Source organism: Drosophila obscura, unplaced genomic scaffold, assembly GCF_018151105.1.
Source record: "Drosophila obscura isolate BZ-5 IFL unplaced genomic scaffold, ASM1815110v1 contig_4, whole genome shotgun sequence".
Lineage (NCBI taxonomy): Eukaryota > Metazoa > Arthropoda > Insecta > Diptera > Drosophilidae > Drosophila > Drosophila obscura.
In genome coordinates this window covers 9043768-9071147 of record NW_024542828.1, presented here as the reverse complement: position 1 = coordinate 9071147, position 27380 = coordinate 9043768, and the positions used below count along the sequence as shown (strand labels likewise).

General features: G+C 40.6%; 2 protein-coding genes across 4 annotated transcripts in view; one reads left to right on the top strand and one right to left on the bottom strand.

Moving 5' to 3' along the window:
- Window positions 1–340: 340 nt before the first annotated feature.
- Window positions 341–5768, bottom strand: LOC111065876 (glycogen [starch] synthase). 2 transcript variants are annotated; one of them, XM_022354325.2, is made up of 5 exons: window positions 5609–5768; window positions 1713–2686; window positions 776–1643; window positions 560–693; window positions 341–489 (listed from the first exon to the last, which is right to left on the bottom strand). In XM_022354325.2, the coding sequence occupies exons 2-5, from the start codon at window positions 2684–2686 to the stop codon at window positions 447–449; spliced, it is 2019 nt and encodes a 672-aa protein (XP_022210017.2). In that variant the 5' UTR covers window positions 5609–5768; the 3' UTR covers window positions 341–446. The 2 variants fall into 2 exon arrangements, with proteins under 2 accessions (XP_022210017.2, XP_022210010.2); XM_022354318.2 differs by lacking the exon at window positions 5609–5768 and adding an exon at window positions 2769–2959.
- Window positions 5769–9231: 3463 nt separating this feature from the next.
- Window positions 9232–27380, top strand: part of LOC111065283 (soluble guanylate cyclase 88E) — a 41710-nt gene continuing 23561 nt past the window's right edge. For both annotated transcript variants that reach the window (XM_022353397.2, XM_022353389.2), the window contains exons 1-2: window positions 9232–9312; window positions 11194–11456. The gene's annotated coding sequence lies outside the window, so the exon portion shown is untranslated. The remainder of the gene's footprint in view (window positions 9313–11193; window positions 11457–27380) is intronic.

The following is a 27380-nucleotide window of genomic DNA, read 5'->3' as shown; positions in this document are numbered from 1 at the left end:
GGGCGGGCGGGTGTTAGGGCCTGGTGGTTTCTGCTTATAGACTAAACAACGTTTAATAAAATGTACTTCCTCATGCTTTAATGGTTCTGGTTAACAGTTGCTAGCGATCTAAATATATTTATATATCATATGAATTTGTTTTACTTTGATTTAAAGACATTTTGCTCTTGCATGTTGCATGTGGCATGTTGCATATAAAGGTAGTTGGTTTTTCGTATAGTTAAAAAATGGGGAGCCGGCCGCTCCAACCGTAATTTTTCGCCCACTAAAAGAACAAATTGATGAAACGAAATTACTAGAACTTATGGTAATATTGCGCGTATGTGATTTTGTTGTTGTTGTTTTTGTTTTTGTTGTTGGTTTGTTCGTCACTAAATTTTGATGGTCCACAAAGCATTTACTTGATGCCCAATTCCTTGAGTTCGGTCTCCTCGTCCACGGAGTCCTCATCCTCGGAGCCATGCACAGACGGCGCCGGTGTAGTGTGGCCTATGGGACAACGAGCATAGAAATGTTACATAAATATTTAATGTTCTGCAGTTAACTGAATTGCACTTACGCGATGATGGTGGGGCTGGGCGGTTCACTCTGTGGCCGCGAGAACACCAGATTGTTGCGTGAGCCATAGGCTGACTCATCCACATAGTCCGGATAGACGGCCTGCAAGGCCTTGACCCTGGCCTGTCTGTAGTACTGCAAATTACATAGAGAGAGAGAGATAATTAATTGTTAACTGTATTGGAAGCTGTAAGAGCTGTCAGAAGTGATTGCATACAATGCCCAGGGTACGCCAGTCGAGCAAATCGCTGAGACGCTCCGTGCGATTGCGCTGTATGATACGCTGGCGGCGATTCAGACGCGAGAAGTCCATCATGAAGCTGGACAACTGCTGGATACTGTCCTCGAGGCCGATGTAGCGACGATCGACAATGTAGATGCCATACGACTTGGGATCGCTGATGTGCTCCTGCATGAAGCAGCCGAAGCCAGACAGATTCGTCGTCACACTGGGTATGCCCATGACCGTGCACTCGGCGGGCGTGTATCCCCAGGGCTCGTAGTATGAGGGAAATACGCCCAAATGGCAGCCGCGCACAAACTCCTCGTAATCGATGCCAAACAGCGGATTGGTCGGGGTTAGGAACTCTGGATGGAAGACCATCTTGACGCGATCGTTAACCGAATTGAAGAGATGACAGCGACGAATGGAGGCCAACACCGGATCGTTCCAGTCATCGGCCACATTGTGTGTGGTAACCGGCGGCATTGAGTCGCGCTGCATGGCGTACATGCAACGCTTGATCTTCACCACATCATCCTTCTCCAGCAGGTCAGCCGCATTGGGCAGCAGGCCCTTGAGGCAGGTGTCGAACATGCGCTTGCCGACCGCCTGCTGCACATTGTTGATGGTGTCACGCAGCTGCTTGATCACCGCATGGCCACGCAGCGAGTCCACATTGAAGTTGTTCGTCTTGGCGGGAAAGATAAGGAACGCCACCACAGTGGTGTCGGGTCGCTCGTACTTCAGCATGGCATTCAGACGCGCCAGAGCCTCAATGAAGATGTCGGCGCCCTTGTTGCTGAACTCGTAGCGGCCGGCAATAAAGAAATACATTGTCTTGTCCAGATCGAAGTCCATATGGCTGAAAAGGAGCACAAACTTGAGTGTAGTTCAGTAGACTAAAGGGGTGGCGGGCTGCAGCTCTACTCACCCATAGAAATGACCGCGCACAAATTCGTTGATCTTCTCCTTGGCGACGGCGTGCATGTTCTGGAACTCGTGTATGGCCGAGAACTTCTTCACATTGAGACCGTTGGGCGTGATAATGTCCGGCTTGCGCTTGAGCAGATGCTCCGACTCGAAGCCCGTGATCTCCGAGACGGTGGTGAACACATGCGCCAGATGCGTGGCGCCACGCTCCAAACAGTATCGATGGTAGATCTGCCGCTTGCCCGCCTCCTCGTCCACATCGAACTTGTCCATGTTGTTGTAGAAATCCGTATTGCCAGCGCACAAGTAGCGACCGAGCAGGGTGGCATGGGTGGTGAACACGGTGGCTATTTCCACCTGTCGTGTGCGCAGCATAATCAGCGCCACGCCGGCCTGCCACTCATGGAAATGGGCCACAATTCGGGGCGCATTTAGGTCATGATTCTGCGAGTATCTGATGGCAAAGTTGCGGAACTCCTCGAGAAACTCGGCGATCATGAAGCCCAGTATGATGGCATCGTTCGTCTCGATATCCAGATGGGGTATGCCAATGTGACACTTCTCCCACATCTCCGACTTGAACTGGTCCAGCTTCCAGGCCGCGGAGCCAATGTCGAACAGAATGAGCTGCGGATTGCCGTCCACCAGCCAGCGACCGGTGTGGATCTTGTAGCCGCGCGAGCGCATCGAGTTGACGGCATCGAGCAGGGGATTGCCGCGCGGAAATTCCATTTCCTCCATTTCGGTGCGGGCGCAGACCTCCTTGTAGGGCCCCATCATGCACAGCTGTTCGCCCATCTCCTCGGTGGACACATACGCCTTGGACCGGATGACTGTGTAAATGCCGCCCACTTTGTTGGCCACCTCCCATGCCACCTCAAAGTTCCAGCGGTTCTCGCGCGACGCAATATCGCCGCGATCGAAGTAATCCTTCAGGTCCACGCCGGACTCCACTCTCGAAAAGCGCCGATTCATCTGCAAAGAGTCATTTGAAGGTAAAATTAGTTTTGGATTGTTCGATTGGGTGTATTAAGTATCAGGCATATATGTATATAACCCTTAAGCCATATGAGGAGTCGTCTTGATCTTCAAACCGGTAGGACATTTGGCGTCGCATCTTGCTCTTGATATGCTCTTGCGCGGGATCGGCTCAGTTCGAGGCTAATCGGGGCTAATCGGAGAACTGAGAACTGAGAACTGGAATGTCCGAACCTCTCCGCTGAGGCTCTCGTTGCGAACTGATAGTGTCAACTAATTTTAGCCACCGGCTTGACCCACATTACAAGCCGCGCTTCGAACGCTGCGACGCCTTATCGCTCCCGTAGGCTGCCTCTGCTGGGTCTGGCCCCTTCCCATGTTCATGCTGCTTGCTGCTTGCTGTCCTGGCCGGCCAGTTGCATCATCACGCAGCGAGCTGCAATCGTTGCTGCATTTCACGGCCCCGTTACCGATAAGGCCTGGCTGGGCACGGCACGGCACAGCTCTGCGACATCGTCTCTGTCCCTGACACTCACCGGCTGTATGCTCAGCCATTTGTTTGCCTGTACATTGGACTGCCTGGCCTGCACATCTGAGTATGTATACAAATTTGGGCCTGTATTTTTAGATGCAGGAAATGGTCGGCATCATCGGTCCGCCATGAGTTTGCCAATTTTCCTTGCTTCTTTGCATATACTAAAGGCAAGAGACACGAGAAAACGCCACACGTTTTCATTGATGGCGACACACTGAATCGCGGAGAGGGGCAACAAAACGCCCGATGGCAATTCGATAATCATGAGCAGAGAGTTTCAAGGCCCGCAGATCTATGCGGTTTCAGTGCGGAGATTTTTCAACGCTCACAAGTGAAATTAATCCGATGCACATATCAATGATTATCCATTTAAAATATGTTTATATTTATAAGTATTATTATTATATATTTATATTTATAATTTTTTTTTCATTTTATAGGCAATTAAACATCGATAGGTGTGTAGTTGTTCCGCCTTAACATTCGAGCTTCAGTGCCTCGGGCCATTCATTTCACCTTATATCAAAGATTTTAAAATGAGTTTTCTATTCGAGACATTACTTTCGTTCTCTCCTATTGAAGAAATCTATTTTATAGGGATTCAAAGAGCTTTATTGCTCAAATGTTTTTTAACGATTGAATGCAAACATACATACATATTTGTTCACATGAATCAATATGAATAGCTGAACAATTCATTCTATAAGTCTTTAGGGAAATTCGAATTATGGAGAATATAGAAACTCTACGCATAAATTTATATTTATTTTTCATTTCCAAATTAAAAGACCATTTTTTGAATGACCTTGGCCAAGACCAAACCTGCCTTATGTGCACAAGCTACATACGCACATATGTATGTACATACAAATATACATACACATACAAATATGTACCAATGAAAACTACATCTTGAGATTTTAGCTAATCTTGAGTTTGTTTGATTAGCTTCCCAGCCGATCGGACAGGATTGGACATTTACAAAGTATGTTTCCGATAGTGATCCGATCTTTTGGTCGGCACAAGGACTTTCCACACTATTTTAATCACTTGGTTTATATCTTTTATCACTCCTTACTCTTTAAACCCTCCTCTCACTAGTTGAAATAGTAGCAAAGGCAGTCCAAACATATAATTATTATTCTATTAAAAATAGCTATGGTATTTATACTTTTTATTATCTTCTTTCTCCTCGTTTCTCGCTCTCTCGGATATTTATTTGCTTGCAGCTCAGAATTTGTTTGAAAACACGGATATGCGGGTATAAGGAAAAGCAATTAACGCAGAGATGGGAGAGGCAGAGGCAGGTACACACATGCCGAAAAGTAAAAGTGCAAATAGCAAGACAATGTGGGGGAGTGATAGCAAATAGCAGAACAATTTCTCTCACTTTTCTTGGCAATTGAACGGACCGATTTCTTACACTTTTATTTTTATTCAATTATTCAATTAGAGCACTGTCTCCCTCGTTCTTGCATCACACAAACACACGCGCGGCTCCGAATAGTCTCCCTCTGCTCTAGCCTCTGCCTGCAGCGACAAAACTCCGAAAATAACAGCCACAAAAGGAGGAAGAGCAGAACCAACCTTAAGTGTCGTGTCTGTCGCAGCAGAGGCCCGAAAGAAATTGTCCGATACCCTGGCAGAGGGTATACCAGAGTCATCACCCATTGGGCATTATGCTGATGGATATACTTTGGATCTGCCTATCTATCAGTGCAGCCTCTTTAATTGTTAGGGTGAGGGTATCACGAGATTCGACACCCGAAGTTGGCCTCCCATTCTTGTTGTTTTTTGTTTTTTTTTTTTCATTGCCAGAACGGCGGCGGCGTCGGTAGAAGCAGCTAAAAGTCAAATAAAGGTCAGTGGCAGTGCTGCGGCTGTTCTGCCGACGTCGCTATGGGCAGAACACTAAAAATTGGTTTGGTTTAGTTTCTGCGTGCTGCCGCTGCTTTTGTTGCTTTAATGATTGCTTTCCTTTAACCCGCTCAACAAGTTTGACTTGATAATGAGCTGTTGTTGCTGCTGCATTCCGGAGAGAGCGAGAGAGTGTTCATTGTTAATTGTTTTATCAGGTAGCGGCCACACCGGCCCGGCGCATTGATAGCGCTAGCAGCGGCCACGGCAGCGCTGCCTTTCCACGCTTTTTGTTTATGTTTCTCTTTCTCACATTTTTTTTTTTATTGCTTAGCAGGTAATGCAATATTTTAAAAATATTGTATGTATATGTTTCCAGATTAATGTGGCGTCCATGTGGCGCCAACTGCAATCAATGCTGCTGATAACACAATTTGTTTATGTATATGTACAGAGGTAGGTATTGACGATTGGGCACGCGCACAGCTGTAATTTGTTATATATTCATTTTATTTAAGACAAATCACCTTAAAGCTACAGCACACGAAACGAACGATGGAAGAGGAATGAATACGGTTATTTTTGGATTTTTATTTCAACTACTTTTTGTGATATTATTCGGCTTTATTTGTGTGTTGTTTCGTTCTTGGCCCGCCCGCTGAATATATTGGGGCCGTTTAACAAACATCAAACATTTATATCCCACTGTACCACCCCCACGGATTCGTAATTTTTACCAGTTATTCTTGCGCTCTCCGACTCATTTTTGCGCTTCAAGCATGAGTTCTGAGAGAGGATTTCGGTGCGAACGCATTTGGAAAACAAAGAAATGCCACACAACGCTTGCACGAATTTAATTAAATTAATTAAAATTTAAAAATTAAATGGAATCATGCTAAATAGCGTTTAGTTTCTAAATGAATATATGCTTGTAAACGGCTGTCATATAAATATTGAATTACAATTTTTTTTTTCATCATTTCTCCGCAGCATAATTAATTAATACGGAGATTCCACATGCGCAACATTGTAGCAGGCAGCTTTCCAGAGTCCTGCCTTACGCGCGGATTTCGAAATATGAAATATGTATTGTATTAAATTTTCTATATATATTTTAATGAACTGAAGCATTTCTTTTCCGTTAGAGCATCGAAAAGAATTATTGCTGAAATCCAAAACATATTTGCAATAAAAATGACTGATTATGATATTAGATTTTTAATTTCCGTCTTTTATATCCATAAATTTACAATATCTACACAGTTCAGACTCACCTTGAACCACTTTCGTTTATTATTTGGCCTGAAAACGTCACAACTTACCTTCGATTTCATTCAATTTTTGCATTAAAAGTAATGTCTCACACAAACTTGAACGTAACCTTGCTCTATAAACAATTTAATGTTCTTTGTGGCGCTCATCCGCTCGCTTAGCCTCAATTAAAACCAAAAAGATGGACACGCAATTGGATTCACTCTCTTCGACTCTCATTCCTTGCTGCTCTTTTTTTTTTATGTTTATTAATTGAGAAGTATGAACAAGAAAGGGGAGAGGGAAAGCTTAGCCGAGTTGGGTAATTGGGTCAATCGAGTGAAAACTTGACCAAAGATATTCCAATATTACGAGTATTTCCACACGGTACTGTGAAAAATTCAATTGTTGACATTGCCTCGAAGTTTAATGTTAAGAATACCCGCACCCTGTACCCTCTGGAGTGCTACTGGACATGCCATTGTCGAGCAACTGTATTTCTTCTTTCGCACTCTCTTAATTTCTGCGAAGTGCATTACTCCTGCATTGAATGTCTTTGACGCAGAGAGCTCTCTTTGTGTCCTTGATAAAAATCAATTGATAACAGGCACAATGGGGGCAACAATAATGCTGTGGGGATGCTGTCTGTGGCGTCTCCTTGCAGCAGGCGGGAGTTGGCTAGCAGTAAATCATTTTGGAATAACATTTACTGGCATTGAGCCAACGTGCTTTTAAGATAAGATCGGGCATTTCCAGAGAGCAAGCTCAGGATAGTCGCTTATTTGGTTACTGCTCGTGCAGACACACAGAGCACACACGAGAATGGGACAACCGAAAGAGAATGGGACACATACCTTTCATTCATACACTTCGCTCAATCTCTCTTGTTTCATTCATTCTCTGCCCCTGTCCTTTCTCTTTTAGTTTTAAGTTAGTTTTTGCAATTTCCTGCACAGATACGCTCAGAGCGCCATTTGTTTTTTGTTATTTTAAGTACTTGCCAAACGAGGCAGCAATCGTATCGGATTTTTTTCCCCTCTGATGCTGTGAGTAGATTATGATTACACAAATTAAAACAGGAGTCATGTTTCGAGAGGTAATACCTATGACTATCTTGCAGATCAATCGTTTTTTATGGCAGCTTTATTTTTTTGGATCATGTATAAGGAATGAAGATATATGTATATTCCTCTTATTAAAAAAATATGCATGTAAATTTATTGTTTTGATTGTATTATATCATACCCCTGCTGCAAGTTAGCTGCTGCCTCGTTTCGCCAGTACCTTAGCACCCGGCTAGCACATCCGCACCCATTCGCTTATCTAAAGCTGTGGTAACTGTTGGCAATGTGCAAAATACAAAAATATTTTTGTGGCATTGCGAGGTCAAGGATAGAAGCTGGAATTCCTTTTTATATGTCACCAAATTTCAATTGTGCACAATTTTGTGCAGAAAGTCTTTGCATGAAAATAAAATATTTGACATTTTCTTTAGTAGCATTCTGCTTATAATCTTTTGTAAAGTTCTTTGTTTTAATTATCATCAAAATAAATTATTTTCGCAATGAAAGAAATCAGAAATGTAATACTGAAGATTCCTACTGCATTTCCCAACGCTCCTTTAAAGAAACGTTTTTCTTTACATCTATTTTAAGCAATTCCTAAATGTGCACAAAGAAAAGTGTGCACCACATCTAATCATAATTCAGACGTATCCGAAAACTGTCATGGAACTAACAAAAGAAACGCAAGTCCAAAAATAAACGAGTGATATCGAGGACAAGCGTTTTTGCCACGCCATAAAGAGCTTAATTAAAAACTTTGGTTATAATTCATTAGCGACCATGGCCGGGCACGTGAACTTCACACAGCCGGGATCTGGCGGAGCGGCGGGTAGAAGAAGACACTTAACTTAACCAATTTTAGGTTAAGGGACGTCCAAGTCAAATGTGACTAATTTATGTCCCGACCCCCCTGAACTAAACCCATAATCACCCAACCAAACGCCCTGTCGAAATATTGCAGGACAATAAAGATAACAGCGAAAGAAGCTTCCACACTGCGTCGAGGTTTCGCTGATGGCATTGAGGCGACACAAGCAAAGGCATAGGCAGAAGCAGCAGCAGCAGCAGAAGCAGCCGAATAAAAAAATGTAGAAGCTGAATTGCTCCAGTTACGACTGTGAAGATACCTGCTAATCGAAAGGATCTAATTGGTACTCCATAGAAGTGAAATATTCCATAATGAGAAACTGTTAAAGTGGATGAAATGGCGAGTGACAGCAATTTAATTGTAATTAAATCTTGCACAATATGTAAATTGAATTTCCAGGTGTTCACTTAGCTTATATTTTAGCTGTAATAGTTGGTATATCCGTAGATATCAGCTCTTTATAATTATGCAAAGTCAGAGCTTCATATCTTTGAAATTATTAATTAATTTATTAATTATTAATTTATTATGAAATTATTATCCGCATGAACCGGAACCTAAACCACCCTTGTCCTGTTTGAGTGCCTCGTACAAAAAGTGTTGCCTACTTTGTGGCGCATGCGTTTGGGACTCGCCATGGGACGTACATGCAACATGGTAAATGTGGTTGCTGTTGTGGGTGGCTGCTGCTACTGCTGCTGCTGCTGCTGCCGCTGCCGCTGATGCTTTTGCCTCAAATCGTGGTGGTGGCATGCTGGAGGATGTTTGTGTACAAACAGTGGCAGAATCGCCAGCACAGGCAGCAGCAGCTGACGGCGCGAATTCGAATTTCGAAAACTGTTATCACAAATGCCGCGTATCTGTGTGTGTACCTCGCTCTGGTGGTGTGTCTGTGTGAGTATCTGCGTGTCTCTGTGTGGGTGCGTACCTACCAGTGGCAGATGAAGGCTCATCAGTCGGCGGCTGTTGCACGTTGCGTGTGGTTTCGTTTGGCTCCGACCCCGCATACTGCGTGTCCCGCTTCCCCCGGCAAATACTCGTATTCAAAGTGCGTTCAGTTGTCGCTGTTGCTGTCAGTGTTGACGTTGGGTGTTCGTTTTTTAATAACGCAACAGCAAGTGGCGAATGTAGTGGCAACTATTTGCTGACAATCCTCCCGACAAGTTGAAGACCTGCCATTTACCATTCGCAGCTCGTGGCAGTCGGTTGTCGTCGCGCTTATCTCCGGATTTGAATCTCCTGCTCAGTGATCGCATTGGGAGAGCTCATTGAAACGGTGGAAATTATTTGAGAAATTATTAACAACCAATTAAATATTAAATATAAATAAACACAAGATAAAAAATAATTTCAAAATTGTAAAGTACCTAATACAAATTTTAGGAATAACCTTTAATATGAAAAAAAATAAAAATTAAAAAACTTGAATATAGAAATTATTAAATAATTCAAAAATAAATGTTTTTATATCTTAATAAAATAATTAAATTAAATGATAACTGACAACTTCAAGAACACTTGGATATGTAGATTTTTATTAAATATAACGAAAAAATATTGCATTTCATTCCATTATTATTTTAAGTGAAACTGCGACCAAATTGAATTTCCCAACCAAGAATACTGATGGTTTATAAGATTTTACCAGCAAAAAAACCTTATAAACAATTTTTTGAAACTCTATTGAATGACTATTTTTAAAAGCAAATGCATGACATTTTAAAATGGAATTAATTTAATAAATCAAAACCATCTGATATTTACTCAACAGAATACTCGGACTAATTTAATTTATTTAATTCGTGATCACAATAACAACATTAAATTACGTTAATAATTTACCAAAGCAATTTGCGCAATCAAATTATAATTCACTTGAATTCCACTCAACGTTAAGCATACGCCTAGCAGGCCAATTTAAATTCCAAGAGATCTTTTCCCTTGTGTAGCGAGTTGCTGTGGCATCCAGCAAAAGACTCTGTCTGAGCCACAGCCTCCCAAGGGGCAACATCAAAAACCACTTTATAATGCGATTTGGGAGAAAAAAAAACCAGTTAAATAGCGTAATTAATTCAAGCGAGCAAGGACAGGAGCAGCTTCAGCTGCTACTCCTTCCGAAAACATTAGAATTATTACGAAAATAACTCAACAGCCACAATCACCCATGCTAGCACTGCTTATTATTCCCTCTCAGGGGGTATTATAATTAATTTCAAAAGTTTGAGCTGGGAAGGTAGCAAATCTTTCAGATCAGAATAAGCCTCGCTCATGTAAAAAAGTCTGTAACAAAAATTCACTAATCGATCAGAGATGGTTTGGTAATTTTTCTATGAACTGGAAATCATTTTTGAACGCTGAATTGGAGACGTAATTAAAAAAAATTCTGCCAGGTCTGTCACAGGGTATTTTAAGCTTCAAACCATCGGTTCTTGCAATTCCTTCACATTTTAAATTCGTTTAATATTGCTGAAACCTCGAAAAAGGACATGCCAATGCTATGTGTATATGTATGAGCTTGTAAGAAAGCGAAAGTGTGTGCCAAAGAGAGGGAGAGAGAGAGGGAGTTTGTCCTGGAGTTTTGCTGAGCGAATCAATTTTTCCACAATTTAATTGGAGAGAATTCAGCAATTTTTGGTTTTTCCGGAGCCCAATTGTAATTCCTTTAAACGAAACCTGAGATTCATTTATCGCGCCACCAATTTAGCCGTCACGCCCCATACATAAGCACCTCCCACCACCTATCCACACTTCCCCCAGACGTGCAAATCCCGCTAAAACGGAACGGAAATAAAAACACGCAACAAAAAATGAAATGAAATCAAATAAAATCAAATTATATGAGCAACGCGGGCCCACCAAAAAGAAGAAATATATTCCTACTTCTGGCTTACCCCTGAATTCCCTTTTTCCTTATATCCTTTCTGGGCAGGTTAAGCGTGCCACAAATTCGCATCACATCGCATAATGAAAATCAAAGTACATAAATATAAAATTAAATGTCGTAAATAAAGAGAAAATAATAACGTTACGAGTACATATATAAAATAAATGTATATGTGATTGTGCGACGACGAGACCCGCGAGACAACGAGTAAAACGCAAAATTTAAGAAACGTGCCACATTAAATATTTAAGAATCTGCAGAAGATACTTTGGAGAGCTGAGAAAAGGAGGAGAAATCTCCAACTGCTGGTGAGTTGGCATATTTAAATTTGTTTCATTTTGGAATAAAAAATCAATTTTGAAATGGGCTGAGCTTTGAGGAAGCGGATATGCCTAATGGTAGCTCTTTAACTGAGGCACTAAAGGCTAAAAAGTGTGGGAAGTGGTTTAAAAGTTGTTTAAATAAACGGGAAAAGTGAAAAGTGTTCTTTCGAATTTTCTAGTTGATTTTTTATCTTGTAATTTAATTATGTTGGGTTTAAAATAAACATTGAAAGTTGTAAAAGGCTTTGTAACAGTTGAAAATTAACTAAAATTCGTACAAAATTCGTTGTGCAAAGTCCACAAAAACATTGGATTAGAACTTCACAAGTAATTTGAACCTAATTACGAAAAACTTTTCCTTTCTTTTAATAGCTTCCTTTAAATTCCTTTGGCTCTCCCTTCGCTTGATTCAATTTGTTGTAGCCCACCACAGCTTTGCTCAAAGAATAAAGCCAAAAACATGGAGAAAAGAAAAATTATACGCGCATCGTTAGCTAATCAATGACCGGAACTCTGATTTATCAGCTGCTCTATTGATTTATTTGAAATGCCAGAAAGAGCATATCCATTACCCTCCTTATCCCTGAATTTACTTCTATTTGGGGAAGTGAGTCTCCTACTTTAACATTTACGAGTTGTGCATTTAGATGGCAGCTTGCTGGCCAGGGAAGTCCCATAAAAACAAAGTCGTGGCCATAAAAAGGCAGAGATGGCCCAAAAACAAAGTGCAACCAAAAAAGAATAAATTCGCACATATGAGACATAAAAAAAGTTGATCTTTGGCGTTTCTTAAATAGTTTTATGTGGAGCCATCAGAGATGTATAAAAGTCGCATAAAATAAGCAAAAGCAAAACAAAAATTATCTTTAAAAGGAAAATCACTCAAACATTTTGCCTGTGGGTGGGCAAAAGTGTATTTGGCATTGTATTTTGGTTTATCACAGCAAAATTCTATGCAAATGAGTTTTGGGGCCGATAAAAGTCTTTCGATTTTTTATTGTTTTCCGTTCGCATTCATTTTCCTTTGGTTTTTTTTTGTGCTGTTGAAGCGTTGGAATTTACCAAAAGCCGCAGCCAAACAAAACAAAATGAAACTGATGAGAATAAAAAGAAAAGAAAAGAAAAGGGGAAAATGAATACAAATAGAAAATGCCTTGAAAGTTTTATGCGATTTTGTCTGCCACCGAGGTAGGTCCAAGGGAGGCGTGACAAAGGACCAAAGGGTTTGCCTTGGCAGACTCTCGGAATCTCCTGATGAATGTGCTGCCACAAATGAACGGAAGGGGAACTCCCACATATGGGTTCATATATTTTCATTGGTGCTGTCTGTTCTTGGATGGGTGGGGGGAAAGTTCATGCGAGAAATTCACTCGTAGCGCTTCAGAGGAGGTTCAGTATTTTTTTGAGCTTAGGCAACTGCAAAAATTTTAATTATAATCAAACTAAGAATTATTTTTGAATCCAAAGAGGTTCCACCCTTACGCGCTGCTGTAATTATTTTCTATCTAAGTGTCTTTATGGGGTTTGGCTTTAGCTTTTTCTTCTAGCTGATGAGTTTGTATGTCAGATGAACTGATTGATGCTGGGGTATGCTACATTTAGTATACGACAGGTCACTCTTCCTGCTGCAGCAAAACGAACCTGTTTACAACTATGCTAAAACTTTAATCAACTGTCAATAATTGATCATAATCGGAGGCACTTTCGCGCCCGATAGTGCTTATCAGAAGCAACCAAAGAATGATTAGCCCAATCAGTGATGCGAGTGACAGGACAACAGACAGACAAACAAACCGACTAGTGGCAGGCAAATGCAGGTAAAACGGAGTCAAAACAAAAAAAGAGTGTAACGTAATTAATGCACCCTCATGCTCACGGGACAGAGGGTGAACTGTGAGAGAGGACGGAGAAGCCCACATGGGAGTCATGGTTATGGTATCAAGGCTTTTGTTATCAGTTAGCAGCTACAAATAAAAATATCTAAAAAAAAAAATGGGGAGTTTTACATCCTCTCTCTCTCTCTCTATGTATTTTGCGGTGAAGCTCCCCCTTTGTCTTACAATCATTTGGTTATCAAGTTAATAAACGTAAAATGAGCTTGTCCCAGCAGTAATAATAATGAAATTTTCCTCAACCAGACACGTGATTGGACAATTTCAGTCTCTCTTTTTTTGGTTTGTGTCAGCTTTTTGCTTTTGTTGGGGGTATTCCAATTTTTAATGTTTTGGTGTTCCCTTAGGGGAACATTGGCTTACAGATAAATTGTCTTTGAATTATAATGTCACAAAATATAGATTTTTTGTGTATAATTAATAATGTTCTGGGTTGGCTCATTCTGGGTAGGTTTTGGCTTTAAAAATTCTTAAAATTTAAATTTAATTTAATTTAAATTTTTTTTTAAGTTTATTATTTTGGTTGGTTTTCAAATAATTCTCTTTACATCAACGAATCCATATTTAAGAATAAAATTTATCAGCTTATTTCATAATATAGGGTATTCCAAGATACTTATTTGAATCCCCCATATACTTTTATGAATTTTCCTGCCTGAGTCTTGATTATAATGATAAGCTCTTTCAACCACAGGCATGCAAATTGCTTATACGCAAAACCCTAAAATTTAACAGCTTCTGTCACCCACACACACACACAAATATTGTGCGTGTGTGTGGGTCTCCACATATGTAAATGAATGGCATGGAAACAGACCTCAGGCAAATTCAATTTGATTCGCTTCCCTCTCCGTTTTGCCACCTCATTGGAACTTTTCTAGTTCAGCACATTTGACACTTGAGATGCTCGTGGGGGGTCGTCTGTTTTCTGCCTCTCTTTTCATCTGGCCCACCTTTCCCCTGCTCTTCTCTTACGTGCTTGTGTGTTTGTGTGTGTGTGTTCGGTGAACTGTTAAACAGCTGACATGGCCACTCAATCTAACCCCCCAAAGGCAACAGGTGAAAACGGTGAGCAGGCATTTTGCTTATTGAAATGTTTTCGACACTTTTTTGATTGACGGCAGCAAAATGAAAACGAATTGGTTTCTTTTTTTCTTTTCTTAAATTTGTCAGTGTTAAAGCGGAAAGAAGTCAAGTAAGTAACGGTAAAGTCCTTTACAGTGTGCTTCTTTTGTTGTTTGAAAGCTGACGGGTTGGAAGGATTTTTGCCACATTCATTAATGGACAAATTTATGCTGTCAGATTTTTGTTTGCGTCAACCTTTTTATTTTTAGCTATGTTAGAGTTGAATGTAGATCTTGACAAATTATGGTACTTCCAAAGAACTTAAGGGATTTATTTTTAACCAGAGACTTTTAAGATTTCTACTTTTAAAAAATTTAAAAAGTCCGGATCTCTAGACACGTAGACTTTCAAACCAAGGCATCTCCACTCTCTATTCATCTCCACTTTTCATTCTCTAAAGGAATCTGCTTATCGATTCATGCAATTACGTAATTATTAAAATGTTCTCCTCTTTGCTGCCTAAATCACAATACGCACGTGTCGATTATGTGCGCCAAAACAGTGGCCAAAAAATACAAAAGGCAGCCAGCCCTATACCCCAAAGCCCACAGCACCGAAGGCCAAGAAAAGTTGGCCCAAAACAATTGAGGAAAGTTTCACGCCGCCTCCACCCCAATCCGCCGCCAAAAACTCTGGCTAATAATCTGCTCAGGCTGTAAATGCCCTGCAGTAGGCTGGCCTGGTCCAATAATTCATTCTTGATTTCAACTTTAGTCGAGTCGAAGGTTAAGGTTTTTTTTCTCAATTTCTTTTTTGTGTTGGCTCTGGTGGTGGTCAACCAGCTGTCATCCACGTTGCCGGCCGGAATCCCCCCAGCTGGACTGCAGCATATCTGTGCTCTAATTTGCATTTTTATGTCTATGAGTGATATTTCTTTGCACTTTTCCGCTCTCTCTGTCTTTTCCCATATCTGTCGCACGTCTATCTGTCTTTTTTTCTCGGAAGCCACAGCAGGCGGCCAAGTGGAATACGGAATTTGTATGTTCAGTCACATGAGTAAGTGAATATATTTGGTATGGTATGTGGACTGTGGGCTGCGTGTGATGTTTGTGGGAGGGAAGAAATTCCGACTGTTTGGTGCGATAAATCCTGAATTATTAAATCCACATAAATCAAGAGAAAAGAGAAAATGCTATCGCTGAGATCCAGTAACTAACAGCATTAAAATTGCATAGCATACTTTGGCCATGTGTGGCCCAAAGCTAAACCCCAAATCGATATTCTCAAGCCCTGTTTGTTGTTGTTGTTGTTTTTATGGCCTCATTTGCATAATCAGCTTACAACTAATTAAAAGGCAATCAACCAGAGATGGAGAGCGATACAGCCAGGCGAAAGTCAGGTTAACCAGGGCCTTCAAGCGAAGCTGGGGCAGTCTCTGGGGCAGTTAGAGCTCTGCCTTACCGTCTACCTTTGCCTACCACAATGGTAATTTGCCACAGCAAAACTCTCAGCAATCTCGCAAAAATACACACATTGCCACCTGGTATCCCCCCCACCACATCAGCATCAACTCCCGATTCCCAGCCCATTATTGCTTTTCACCTGCACCTGTTACACGTGCAAACAGACATTAGAGCTGATGGAAGATACGGCCATAGAGATGGAGGTAGATGGAATCGAAGGTTGTGTCCTGGAACCAATCAGTGCGCCACAAAATGAAATTTTCTCCCCCCTTACTCTAATAGAAAACGGAAATGGATTCTCTGAATATGCAAGTTCTCTGAATATGAGTGGATGTGCATGCTGGTGTGTGGGTAGGCTTACGCTTAGGCTGGAACAGGTCTCGTTGGAGCAGCTTAGAAAGTTGATAAGAACCAACGTCAATCCGTTGGCTCCAACGTGACTGGATTGTATCTAGATATGGTGGATATTTATGATATGAACCACAAAGTACACAAGTTCGTTCTATATTTGGTTCAGGGTGATGGAAAAAGTTGAAATGGGTTGAAAGGTGATAGTCAGTGCAAGTAAAATAATAAAATATAGCAGTGGCAGTGACACCTTTTCATATTACGATTAAATTTAATATAATCATGGCTTAACTCTAGAGGTTTTAAGATAAAGAAATATCCTGAGTAAACGTGCCAACTTTCGTTGTCTTTCCAAAAAACTTTTTTCTGCCGTCTGCCGCTTTTCACTTCCTCACTGATTTATGTAGACTGAACAAATTAGCACTTACAACTTTTGTGTCCTCGAGCCTGTGGCTTTAATTGGCAAAGGTAAATAAGTTACCAGCAGATGAAAAGAGCCGCCCTTAATGGAGGTTGCCCAGCCAACAAAGTTTAACCTTTTGGTGAATTTCAAGTGTAGAATCTCCGTCATAATTTTGCCAAGGTGCCCGAGGGGCGAAATGGTACAGGAAATGTGCATTGTGCATACGCCGTGTAAGCCAGATATGGGAAGTACTCTATTGAATTACGAGCAACATTCACCGTTGAGTTACGTATACGCAGAGTTAGCCAGAATGAAATTTAATGTCTGTGTGTGTGCGCCAGGAATTGTTGGTGTCTGGGCGCTAATTTGATATCAGCCAAGGGTAAGCACATAGCCCCAGCATCCACCAGACCAGGCCAGGCCAGTTCAGGCCGGGTGTCTAGTGTCTAGTGTCTGTGTCTGTCAGGTTAATAGCTATCTGCCCCTGCTCACTGCCCTCCTGGCAGCTTCCAGCTGGGCCCATTAAAAGGTCTCTAAACTCATATGCATTTGTCTCACGTGTCAAGGCATGTCGTTTATTGCCAATCTGATGAGTAGCTAGGGGTGCGGTACCCCCAAGTGTGGGCTAGGGCCTCCGCCACGTTTGCCGCTCATTAATTTCCGTCGTGTAGGTTTTTAATGAAGATGCGTGCCTGGGACAGGGTCTCCTGTTTCGGAACAGTCGGAAATAATTTATGCTAAGCCAGAAAGTTAACCCGCCGCTTGTTAACCGTATTACGCCTTGAGGCATCCTTCTACTTGTGCCCTGAAAAATAACCCCAAAAATAATGAGCAAAATAAAACAACAACAAAAACAGTACAAACATCCTTTAGACGGGCATGCCCCAAAGTTTTTCGTGAAATTTTAATCACTTGACTTATTTCAATTATGAATAATTAGCGGGGGCCAGGCAGCGGTATGTAAATTTATACTCGACACTCAGTGGGAGACTTCCTTAATGTAATTTTGTGGTTACCGATTGGTTCTTCAAATAAGCGCCCGCAAAAAAAAAAAAAAAAAAAAAAAAAAAAAAAAAAAAAAAAAAAAAAAAAAGGGAGGGGGGGGGGGGGGGGGGGACTCCTTATACCCGTACTCAGCCAGTATATACATTTTTGATCTTATGATTTTTTAGAATTAAATTGTACTCTCTATGTAAAAAAATTTATTTTTCCAGCTATTCAGTTTATCTAGCAAATGCCTATACACTGATTCTCAGAGCCAGCCAAACTGCAAAGCAATTCCATTAAAACCAAAGCAAGACAGACAAAGCAGACAGACGGACAGAAAGCTAAAAAAAAACTTTATGGGGTCGGAAACCCCAATCCCCCAGTACGAAACCCAATCCCCAGTAGAACCATGTCTGTGCACAGAAAAGCAAAGCAAAAAAGAAAACTTCAAAAGAGGAGGACCTAAAATAATAGAGCAAGTGGCCCCCAAGGGCATTTAAGCGGCTTGACTTGATTTAAATTTTTCATTTACTTCACGATATCAAATAAAATGCTTAAGCCAAGCAGCAGTTCCCTCTCAAAGGGCATACACAACACAGATACACTCAGACGTAAAAGGAGATAGCCCGCACTAAGGCAAACTAATCACCGTTGACAGTAGAACGAATGGAAGACACACACTGGACGGACTGGACGGACTGGACTGGACCACACATTGGGGAGTTGGAATTAGAGAAGCCCATACAAAATCCGATTTTATAGCAGCTGTTTGTGTGAGGGGTTGGCTTTCCCTTTGTGCTTTTTTTTTTTTTTTGCTTTTTATTTAAGTTGATGCGCCAAAGTGCAAATAAAGACAAAAGATTTATAAACAGAGACGAGCTTCTGGCTTTTTGTCGTTTCCACTAAGTGAAATATTTACACAAGCATTCCGACAGCAAAACAGTCGCTGCAAAAATATAACAACACAAAAACAGTCGCAACAACAAGTATACCAACAACGGAAACAGTCACCTCAATAAGTATGACAGCAGCAGCAACAACTAAAACTTAAACCGCAGTTGCGGCACATGTGAGCTATCCAAAAGCTTTTCACACAACAACAATAACAACCAAAAAAGGAAAGCAAACAAAAGCATTTTGTTTTCTCTATTTTTGCATGAGGCTTCGCAATTTCCAAGCAGAATTTTTCTTCTCTTTTTTCGAGGCACTTTTGCCACAACAGAACGAACCACAAATGCCCCTAAAAATGTGCTGAGAGGAAATGTATTTTGGTCATAAAATTTCCGTGCCCACAATTTTGAATGGAATTTTTAGCTTTAAGTAAAATTTAAGTAAATGGCACAACGTAAATTGTGTCTCGGGCTCGGACTTGCACTCAATTTTGCTGAGATTTTCAAGGCAATTCATTTAATGAAGATACTGTGGAAAAAAAGGCAAAAAAGAAATTGAAATTTTCATGTCAGGAGGGTAAATTTGTTAGGTAAACTCTGTGCACTGTGTGTACACTTTGTGCTTTGTAGTGCAACCTTTGGTAGTTTTTGTCAGGGGGATGCTATAGATAGTGCTCAGTCCAAGCTGACAATATTTGAGTTCCCTTTACTGTGGTGGTGTTGCTTCTTTTTTTTTGGGTTTTTGTGCGCATAAAAATGTGTAAACTGCTCAGAGTTGAAGCTGGAAAAAAAGGATAATGAGTCAACATATGTTATGCACAAAAAATGAGGATAACCGAGGCACTGAATAAACAAATGAAATGCAGAGGAGACGCGTGAGTAAACGCTTGAGTAAAGTATCTCGACTATGGGGATACCCAGCAGATCAATCATATTTCATATGAAGTTTTTAATTAAGTACATCAAATTTTCATATTCGAACTGTTATTGTCTCTTAGACCCATTTTTATATTTAAATGAACATAAATTTAAATGGGTAAATGGCTTCTGGGGTCCGAAGTTTCTGCTTCTGCCTGTTACTACAGGGTATCAAGCCCACTAACGGCAGACAAAACTCATTTTCTGGCTTGGGGCAGCATATTTAAAAATGACAGAAAAAATAAACAGAGAGGGAGAGAGAGAGATAGACAGAGAAAAGGGAATGTGCCCAAAGCGTCCTGTCACTCAGAAAATGTGGGGAATGTGAAGATGGCACAACAAGAGAGAGGGAGAGCAAGTGAAAGAGAAAGCAGTAGAGGCAGTGACAGGGAGAGAGAGTGGAGTGGGAGAGAGAGCAGCTAATAATATTTATGGGCGCTCATTTTAATGCCAACTGTCAACGCAGAAATAATGCGCATCTTCGCATATGAGGATTCCATTTGATGTGGGTGTGTGTGTGAGTGAGTGTGTGTGCATGTGTGTGTGTGAGACAGCTTTTCACTCAACAAATAAGACAGAGAAATGTGTAAAGAGAGCACTGTGTGAGAGCTGCTGTTGTATTTAATTTGTAATAAAAATTAAGTGCACATTTATGGAACGAGACAGGAAGTCAGGTAACGCCAAATGAATTTGTTTCGCTTTGGAACTTTATCCTTAAGCTTATTGTTAAACGGAAAGCATTCCATGGACATTACGTGAGAAAACGAGCAAGGGCATAGGGCACAGGACATTGTTTCAGCAATGCAACTCAATGTGACAAATCCCAAAGAAGCTCTTATCCTATAGATGCTGTCCCATGCATTCATTTTTGATTTTGCTATAAAGAAAATTGTGAAATTTCGTACCCATAAAAAACTCGATTGTCGAATTGGTATATATAATAAAATATAAGTGGCACACGAGTATCTAAGCTCAACAAGACAAAAGTATAATAGGTCTACAGCAAAACGTGCAAATGACAATATAATCCAACAGAAAAAATGAGTCGGTGAAAAGGTAATCGTGTAACAGCAGCTTTATATTTCCTTCTTTGCGAAGTGCGCAAAGAAGATAAACGAACTGCGAGACAGTACATTGTAGGTACATATCTACATACATACATATATCTACATGGAATATTAAATATCAAAACTTTGACTAATGGTACAAGTACATGAGTAATTATAAACGGAATACACTTGGACAAAGTTAAAAATGAAGTTAAAAATAAATACAAAATTATATTAAGTTGTATATAAAAGTGTGGGAAGGTTCATTTAAAATTCGCAGGAAGTATCTAAATTAAAAAGAACTACATACATACGATTCTATGTTCTACGTTCCCTTTATCCTATCAATAAATACTTCCTTTGTCCCAAGAAATTATTCCAAGAACACTTCAACTTGAGTCTTGTTTACCAATTATTTTACACCTCAAACTTTTTAAGCTTCACAGCTTTAAGGCTTCCCTCTCCAACATTTGCCAACAGCAATCAACATGTTGGCCAACTTTGTGGCTGTATTGAAATACTCCCTTTAAAATATATTTAAAGCCATAACAAAACAATTTTGTATGAGTTCCAAGTGAAATTAAATTCAAGCAGCAACAAAAATAAAGACAGTATCAAAAGGTAAACCGAAATAACAGCAACGAAAATGCCCATCCATTGTATGCCAAAACAAAGACGAAAATAAATGTAATTGGGATTTAAATTAGGTAATCTTTTAGGCATTTTCCTCAGGTGTCGGAATTTTGCCAGGCCCAGGCCATGTTTGGAATCTGCTTTAAGTGCTGCCAGACATACTTTTTTGGCAAGATGGTGGCAATTTTATTAGACAAGCTTCAAGGAATTTCAAATTGAATTGCAGTCAGGCGGTCATTTAAAATTCTCTGCTCAAGTTTAATTAAAAATTATTTCACTGGCATCTGCCGAGTGTTTTCAATTTGATTAAATGAAATGTGCAATTTTTTTGCCACCCCCCCTGACACTCCCAAAGTAGATGAAACCACAGCCAGCAAGAGAGACAAAAAGACAGTGCCAACGAACGTTTCCATTTCATTGTCAAATAAACTTGACTTTGGAAAGTCAAGTCCCTTTTTTTTTTTGTGTGGTTCACCAAGGCAAGATGTCAAATGGTGATGGTTGCCAAGGTGGCCCAAGGCTTTGACAGTTTGCTTCTTTTATTGATACACACCAAGAACCGAACTGGAAACCGCATCACAAGCTCCAAAGAGTTTCCACGAAAAGGGCATTTGATAGCGTTTCAAAAAGTTATCGTTTCGCATTGCATACTTTGTGGCGCCCATCACGTGGGCCTACCCCCTCTGTGCTCGAGAGTGTCTCTCTCTATGTGTGTGTGTGTTTGGCATGTTTAATCAGGCAGAAACCATAAGCAAATAGGCAAATTGTTTGCAAATAAACCAGTCGGCAAAGTTTACGCGAACATTTGAATTGCTGACGTGCAAAGAGAGTGAAACAACTCTGTTGGCTTTTGTCTGTGATAAAAAAATTCGTCTAGGGGGTAGGGATTTTCGTTTGTTTGAGGCTGCTCTGAAAAAGTTTCCTATTTGTTGAATATGTGGGCCAAACTGTATGCCAAAACTTTCAGGTAGTTTATTTAAAGCGTTGCTTGACAGAGCTTTCATACTAGCAGACTGTAAAGTTAGTTGCTCACTTAAGCTGCCTGTAAAACCATAATGACCAGACACATGCTGTCGTCTGCTTAATTAAGTGTCATTCGCATAGTTTGTAAATGATTCATTTGCCCTACTCTTTCCCTATGGCTACACTCGTTCTGTTTATGGCAGCGACTGCAATGTGTTAGCTGACCTTGGTTTAAGGGGCTAACATTGCTTCTAACATTTATAAGCACAGAATTAAGTTTGTAGTTTAAGTTCACTTATGCACTTAAAAATATAGAAATTCTCTATCCGTAAAGCTGCTGCAAATTCTCTAGTTTCAGCGTTATGCAAATGTAAGGACCTACTGACTCTTGCCGCATTGCCACGTTCAGAACTTGATTATTAGCAGTAATGTCGCTGTTATAGTTTCCCCTTTGTGTCGTTCGAACTGTCAGCAAAGCACAAGTACATAGCTTTATCACCCATTCACTCTTTCTGCTCCGGATGGCGGCCGCAATCAACGATTATCAGCTGCGCTGCGTCTACTTAGTGCTTGTCCCGCTCTCGCACATGTTCCCGCAATCAGAAGCAGACACAGCGCTAAGCAGCGCTGCCAATGTCGCTGAGCCTCGAAAGGTGTATTTTCTACAAGGTAAGGCGTGACCGTGTGGCCTATTTCGTATCCCCACTCCAACTTTTTAGTTGACTATGATCCCCGGTCGTGTTCAGCCCCAAAGACTTAATTTAGGCAAAGTTGTTAACTATAGTAAGACCACTTTAAATGCCTCGCCTTTTAGAAATATACCTTTGGCTCTTGTAGCTTTTTTCCTCATTCCTCTGACTACGCTGCTCTCTAGTCGTTTGCTGCCTATCGTGGACAGTTAATTTAGTTTGCATTCTGGCGACAGTGGCTGAGCGCTGCTGTGGCCGACAGAGACTGGCTTGCATGCGGCTCATATGGATAGGGAAATTTTTCATTTAAATACAAATTCCTTGAAGGCAACAAAAAAGCTAAAAGCCTTACAACTTTTCATAAAGTTTTCGCCAGCTTACAGCCCAATATTTACTTTGTTATTTGGTGGATAAACAATTTGAATAACAATATACCATATAGCCAACCCATCAGATCGGATTACTTGGCCCCCAGTTGCCCTTTACGCCCCATAAATAACTCAATGTACACAATTCTGAGACTGCGGTGACTGAACCATAAAATTTGATGGTTTGCTGGGCAAAAACAGTCCAGTGCCAAGCTCCAACTGTCCGCCGTCTGGTGGCGTTGTCATGACAAACAAGATGAAAGGCTCCCATTAGCTTTCACCAGAAAATACGAGCAATTGATGCGTTAACCCCAATTTGATTTGTCTCATTGTCAAATGAACAGACTTTCATTTCAAGTGGCTTCTTTGCTCCCATTCCTTCCGTTGCCCCCCCGACTAAGCTGCCCAGATAACTGTTCATTAACATACTCCAACAATAGCAACCACATTGAGGGGTCCCCCGGCTTGTCTGTCAACGGAATCTGGGCAAAATAATACCAAAAGCAGAACCGTCTGAGTGCCATACAATGGCAGTAGCCCCTAGCAGTCGATGCATGTGCCGTCGCCTTCAAATACAAACAAACAAATAAATATGCTTCAGTTCAGCATAAATATTCTTCGTTTTTTTGGGGTGGTTTATAGAACTACAGATGTTGACCCACATATTTTGGGGGAGAGAGATTATAAGGGCGCTGAGTTGGGTGCCAAAGAACTCTTCTCTAGCTTAAAGTGCCCTAGGCAAACACGACAGAAAGCAAACAATGAGAGAAACTCTTTGGGTGGCATGACATGTGGAGAAAGGAAGTCATCTTTGAAGGGGTCTTTAAGATGGGATAAGTTAGATAACTCTGTGAAAAAAGAATTCCCAAAGGGTATATGAGCAGAGGTATATTTAAATGAATGACTTTGGAATGATGTGAGGGATATTTATAAATTGAAATACAAAAGATCTTCCATTAAAACGAAAAGGTGACACATTTTTGTAATTTATATTTCCATAAATTCGGTTTATAATTGGGAATTCACAACTATGCTTAATGAAATCGTCTTCCATTCAATAAAACTATTCTCCGACTTTTCATTTTATTTCACATTTGCGGCCCGTTACAATTTATTTCAATATTCAAATTGTAATTCCAAATGCAGCTCAATAAATCACGAACAACTAAATAAATCATATTGCCAACTTTTGTGAATTTCCGATAGATAATATGTACAGCTTACCAGCCACAAAAAAGTTTGTCAAGCAGCCAAAAAATGCTGTTGTACTCTCGTTATCTCTTTGCACAATTTTTGCATGCTGCGGTGACTATCAACGAATTGATTTTCAATTTTTATGCTTGCCTAAACGGAAAATTCACAAACAGAGGGAAAACACGGAAACGACAATCGACGGTGTTGTGTGTGTGTGTGTTTTTGGTTTGGAAATGGCAAATGGCATTGCATTTATAATAAATGAGGAAGTACAAGCAGCCATGGCCATGGGCTCGAACCCTGTCTCGAGCAGATCGAGCCCGAAATTGTTCATTCTGCTCGGTCCCGTAAGGAGAATGCAAATATTCATTGAATTTCCATATATATTCGTTTATGAATTTGTTTTTGCATTTGAAAAGCTTATGGAAATTGCCTGGCGAAGGAGTAAATAATATTTGCCTTGAATCGAAGAGAAAAGAATGCTTAAAGATTACTTTTTTGGTGAGAATTTAATTTAAATCGAAAAGAGCTTTGCTCGCTCACTATTTGCTATGCTAATTTAGGCTTATATATATATTTATCCAAATACGTATTCCCCTGTTGACAGCCTCATTACGTCCTCTGCCATTTTTGCAATCTCTGTCAGCATGCAAATCAAAAATGATACGAACACGGTCAAGCAGAAATGTTTTTTTCCTTTATTTTTTTCTATTCGAAAGGGTGGAAAATGTAATTATGTTCAGGTAAATGTTTTATGCAGATTGTAGATTTGTTTGTTTTCAGATTTACTGACTGGAATTAATGTCCAAGCTGTCAAAAAAAAGTTTACTGATACGCAAATTAAATAAATTACAAGCCAAGCATATAAATAATAAATATTGACTTGCCAGCAATTGGTTTAATATGAGCCTACGAATTAAGGGTAATATTAGTACCTATATTTCAAAACTTAAATTCACTTGAATCCAATTTTTCCCAACCCCCAAAGATATGCTTTAAAATCTGACTCCAATCCACTTGAAACTTAAATTCCAAACAAGCACGAAAACATTGAAACTCCATTTTTACATTAAAGCTTAATAACGAAGAGGGGAAAAATTGAACATTTTCCGGGGCCCTACGCACACACACACACACACACACACGCACGCAGAGAGTGGTGACATATACGCACAGCTCGTTCATAATTCAAGTGACAGAAGGAGGCACCGAAAGCAGCACCACAAAGCCCACTCAGTGCTTTCGAAAGAGACCTGAAAGTAATCACTTCCGCATCCCTGGGCATTCTTGTGGCACGCCCACGGAAATTGGGAAAGGGTTGACCTTCGTTTTTCATGCAGATTTGGCTGCGGTGACAGTGGGCACAGGCCGTACCAAACTGCCGCATAAATTATCGCTAACTGTTCAATATAATGTTTATGATAAATGACCTGAACAACGGCCAAAGCTTCACTCAATTTGTTCGCGACTAAAGTTACGCAGCTAGCGAAGAAACGAAGATGGATATCTATCTTCCAGCTAATCACTTAACGCATACTGCCCATGGATTTTGCGGGCTCCTACGACTGAACACATTAATCAGCTTATGGCTGATCAATCAAAGTTGCAGTCCAAGGCAGTCTAAGAGGAGAAAATTGGAAAAGGAGAAAAACCCCAGCTTAAGGCTGCTTCGGAGAGTTTGCTTTTTTATCCACGGTATTTGTGGGGTATGAGCTTTGGCGTAAACTTAAATATATTGGTCCTATCTTGTGAATGTAAGTTAAAGCAATTTTTAATTTTTATTTTCCTGCCGGACCTCACCCTTTACTGCTCAGCTACTCTGTGAAAAAGAACACGATACAGGGATGTCATCCACGGAAAATTGTTTTCTTTATTCTGACTGCAAAAATTATTCGACCAAAATCAGGCCGAAAGGGGCGGAAGGAGGCTTGAATAGGAGGCTTGCATGCAGTTTCAGTGACAGAGAAGGCTACATGGCCTCGGCTTTAAATGATGATGATCTTTTTGAGGTCAGAAGGTCTTCCTGTACTCTTTAAAGGCCTCGTATAGCAGAGTAGCGGGCATTCGTTATACATACACACCATTTCAACTTATTTATCTCAATTTTCTGTAAAAGTACAGAGTAGATGGTCTGGGGCCGAATAAGGGATAAGTATGCGGGACTTTGCCGCGACGACCCAAACTACTTACCAGCATTTTTCTTTTAGTTGTGACTTCCGCTTTGGTCGCTTTGCCCTGTTGGTGGCTCAGGTGTTGTGGCCTGGGATAATGACAAAGTTGTTTGCCTGGTTTCCCCCCCCACACAAAGTTTTGTTAGTCATACTCGTATATAGCTCATCCTCTGGCAGAGTTTTGTGAGTGTGGGTAGAGATTTGTTGGTGGGAACAGCTGTTGCATTAACAAAAAGCATCCAGCATGGCGTATGAACGATGTAGGAGGAGATTGTAAAAGGAAACCTGATGCAGTTTGCTGTGTGGGTTTGGTATTTTATCTTAACGATGTTTTAAATTATTGTTCTTGTTCTTTTCCATCAGCTTCTAGCTGACTTAACTCTACTTCCTAAGTGGGTAATATTCTGGGAAAGAGCTGCCTTAACTTTACTTCTTCCACCACAATATTCCACTGAACAATCATTTAACTTTAAGTTAACCTTCAGGCAAGCTTTCAAAATCTTCTTCCAAGAATTTCGCACAATATAAATCACAAATAATTAAAGTGATCTCCATGACAGACAGTTAAAGCACCTTTCAACAAGAGGGACTGGAGTTCCAGAAGGATTTCCATCAGTTAAAGGCAGGCGGACTGTTTGGTGGCTGTCCTCTGGGATAGACGGATAGAAAATTGAAACATTTTCACTTTCAGTCTGCTTTAACGGCCATTTCTTTTAAGGATGGATAAATTAAATTTGTGTGTGGTTTTTCTGTAATTAATTTCATTGACCCAAACGGCACTCAAGCAAACCAAGTTCCACGCCCGACTTCGCTTTCCCTTCAGCTTAGTGTTGCCAAACAAAATATACTACAATTAAGCCGAACCCTTTTTGAAGC

Coding starts and splice junctions, on each gene's coding strand:
- LOC111065876 (XM_022354318.2), bottom strand. CDS start 2,828: ATGCGACGCCAAATGTCCTACCGGTTTGAAGATCAAGACGACTCCTCA. Junction 694..775: donor ACTGGCGTACCCTGGGCATT/GTATGCAATCAC, acceptor TGTAATTTGCAG/TACTACAGACAGGCCAGGGT. Junction 490..559: donor CCCAGCCCCACCATCATCGC/GTAAGTGCAATT, acceptor GTTGTCCCATAG/GCCACACTACACCGGCGCCG.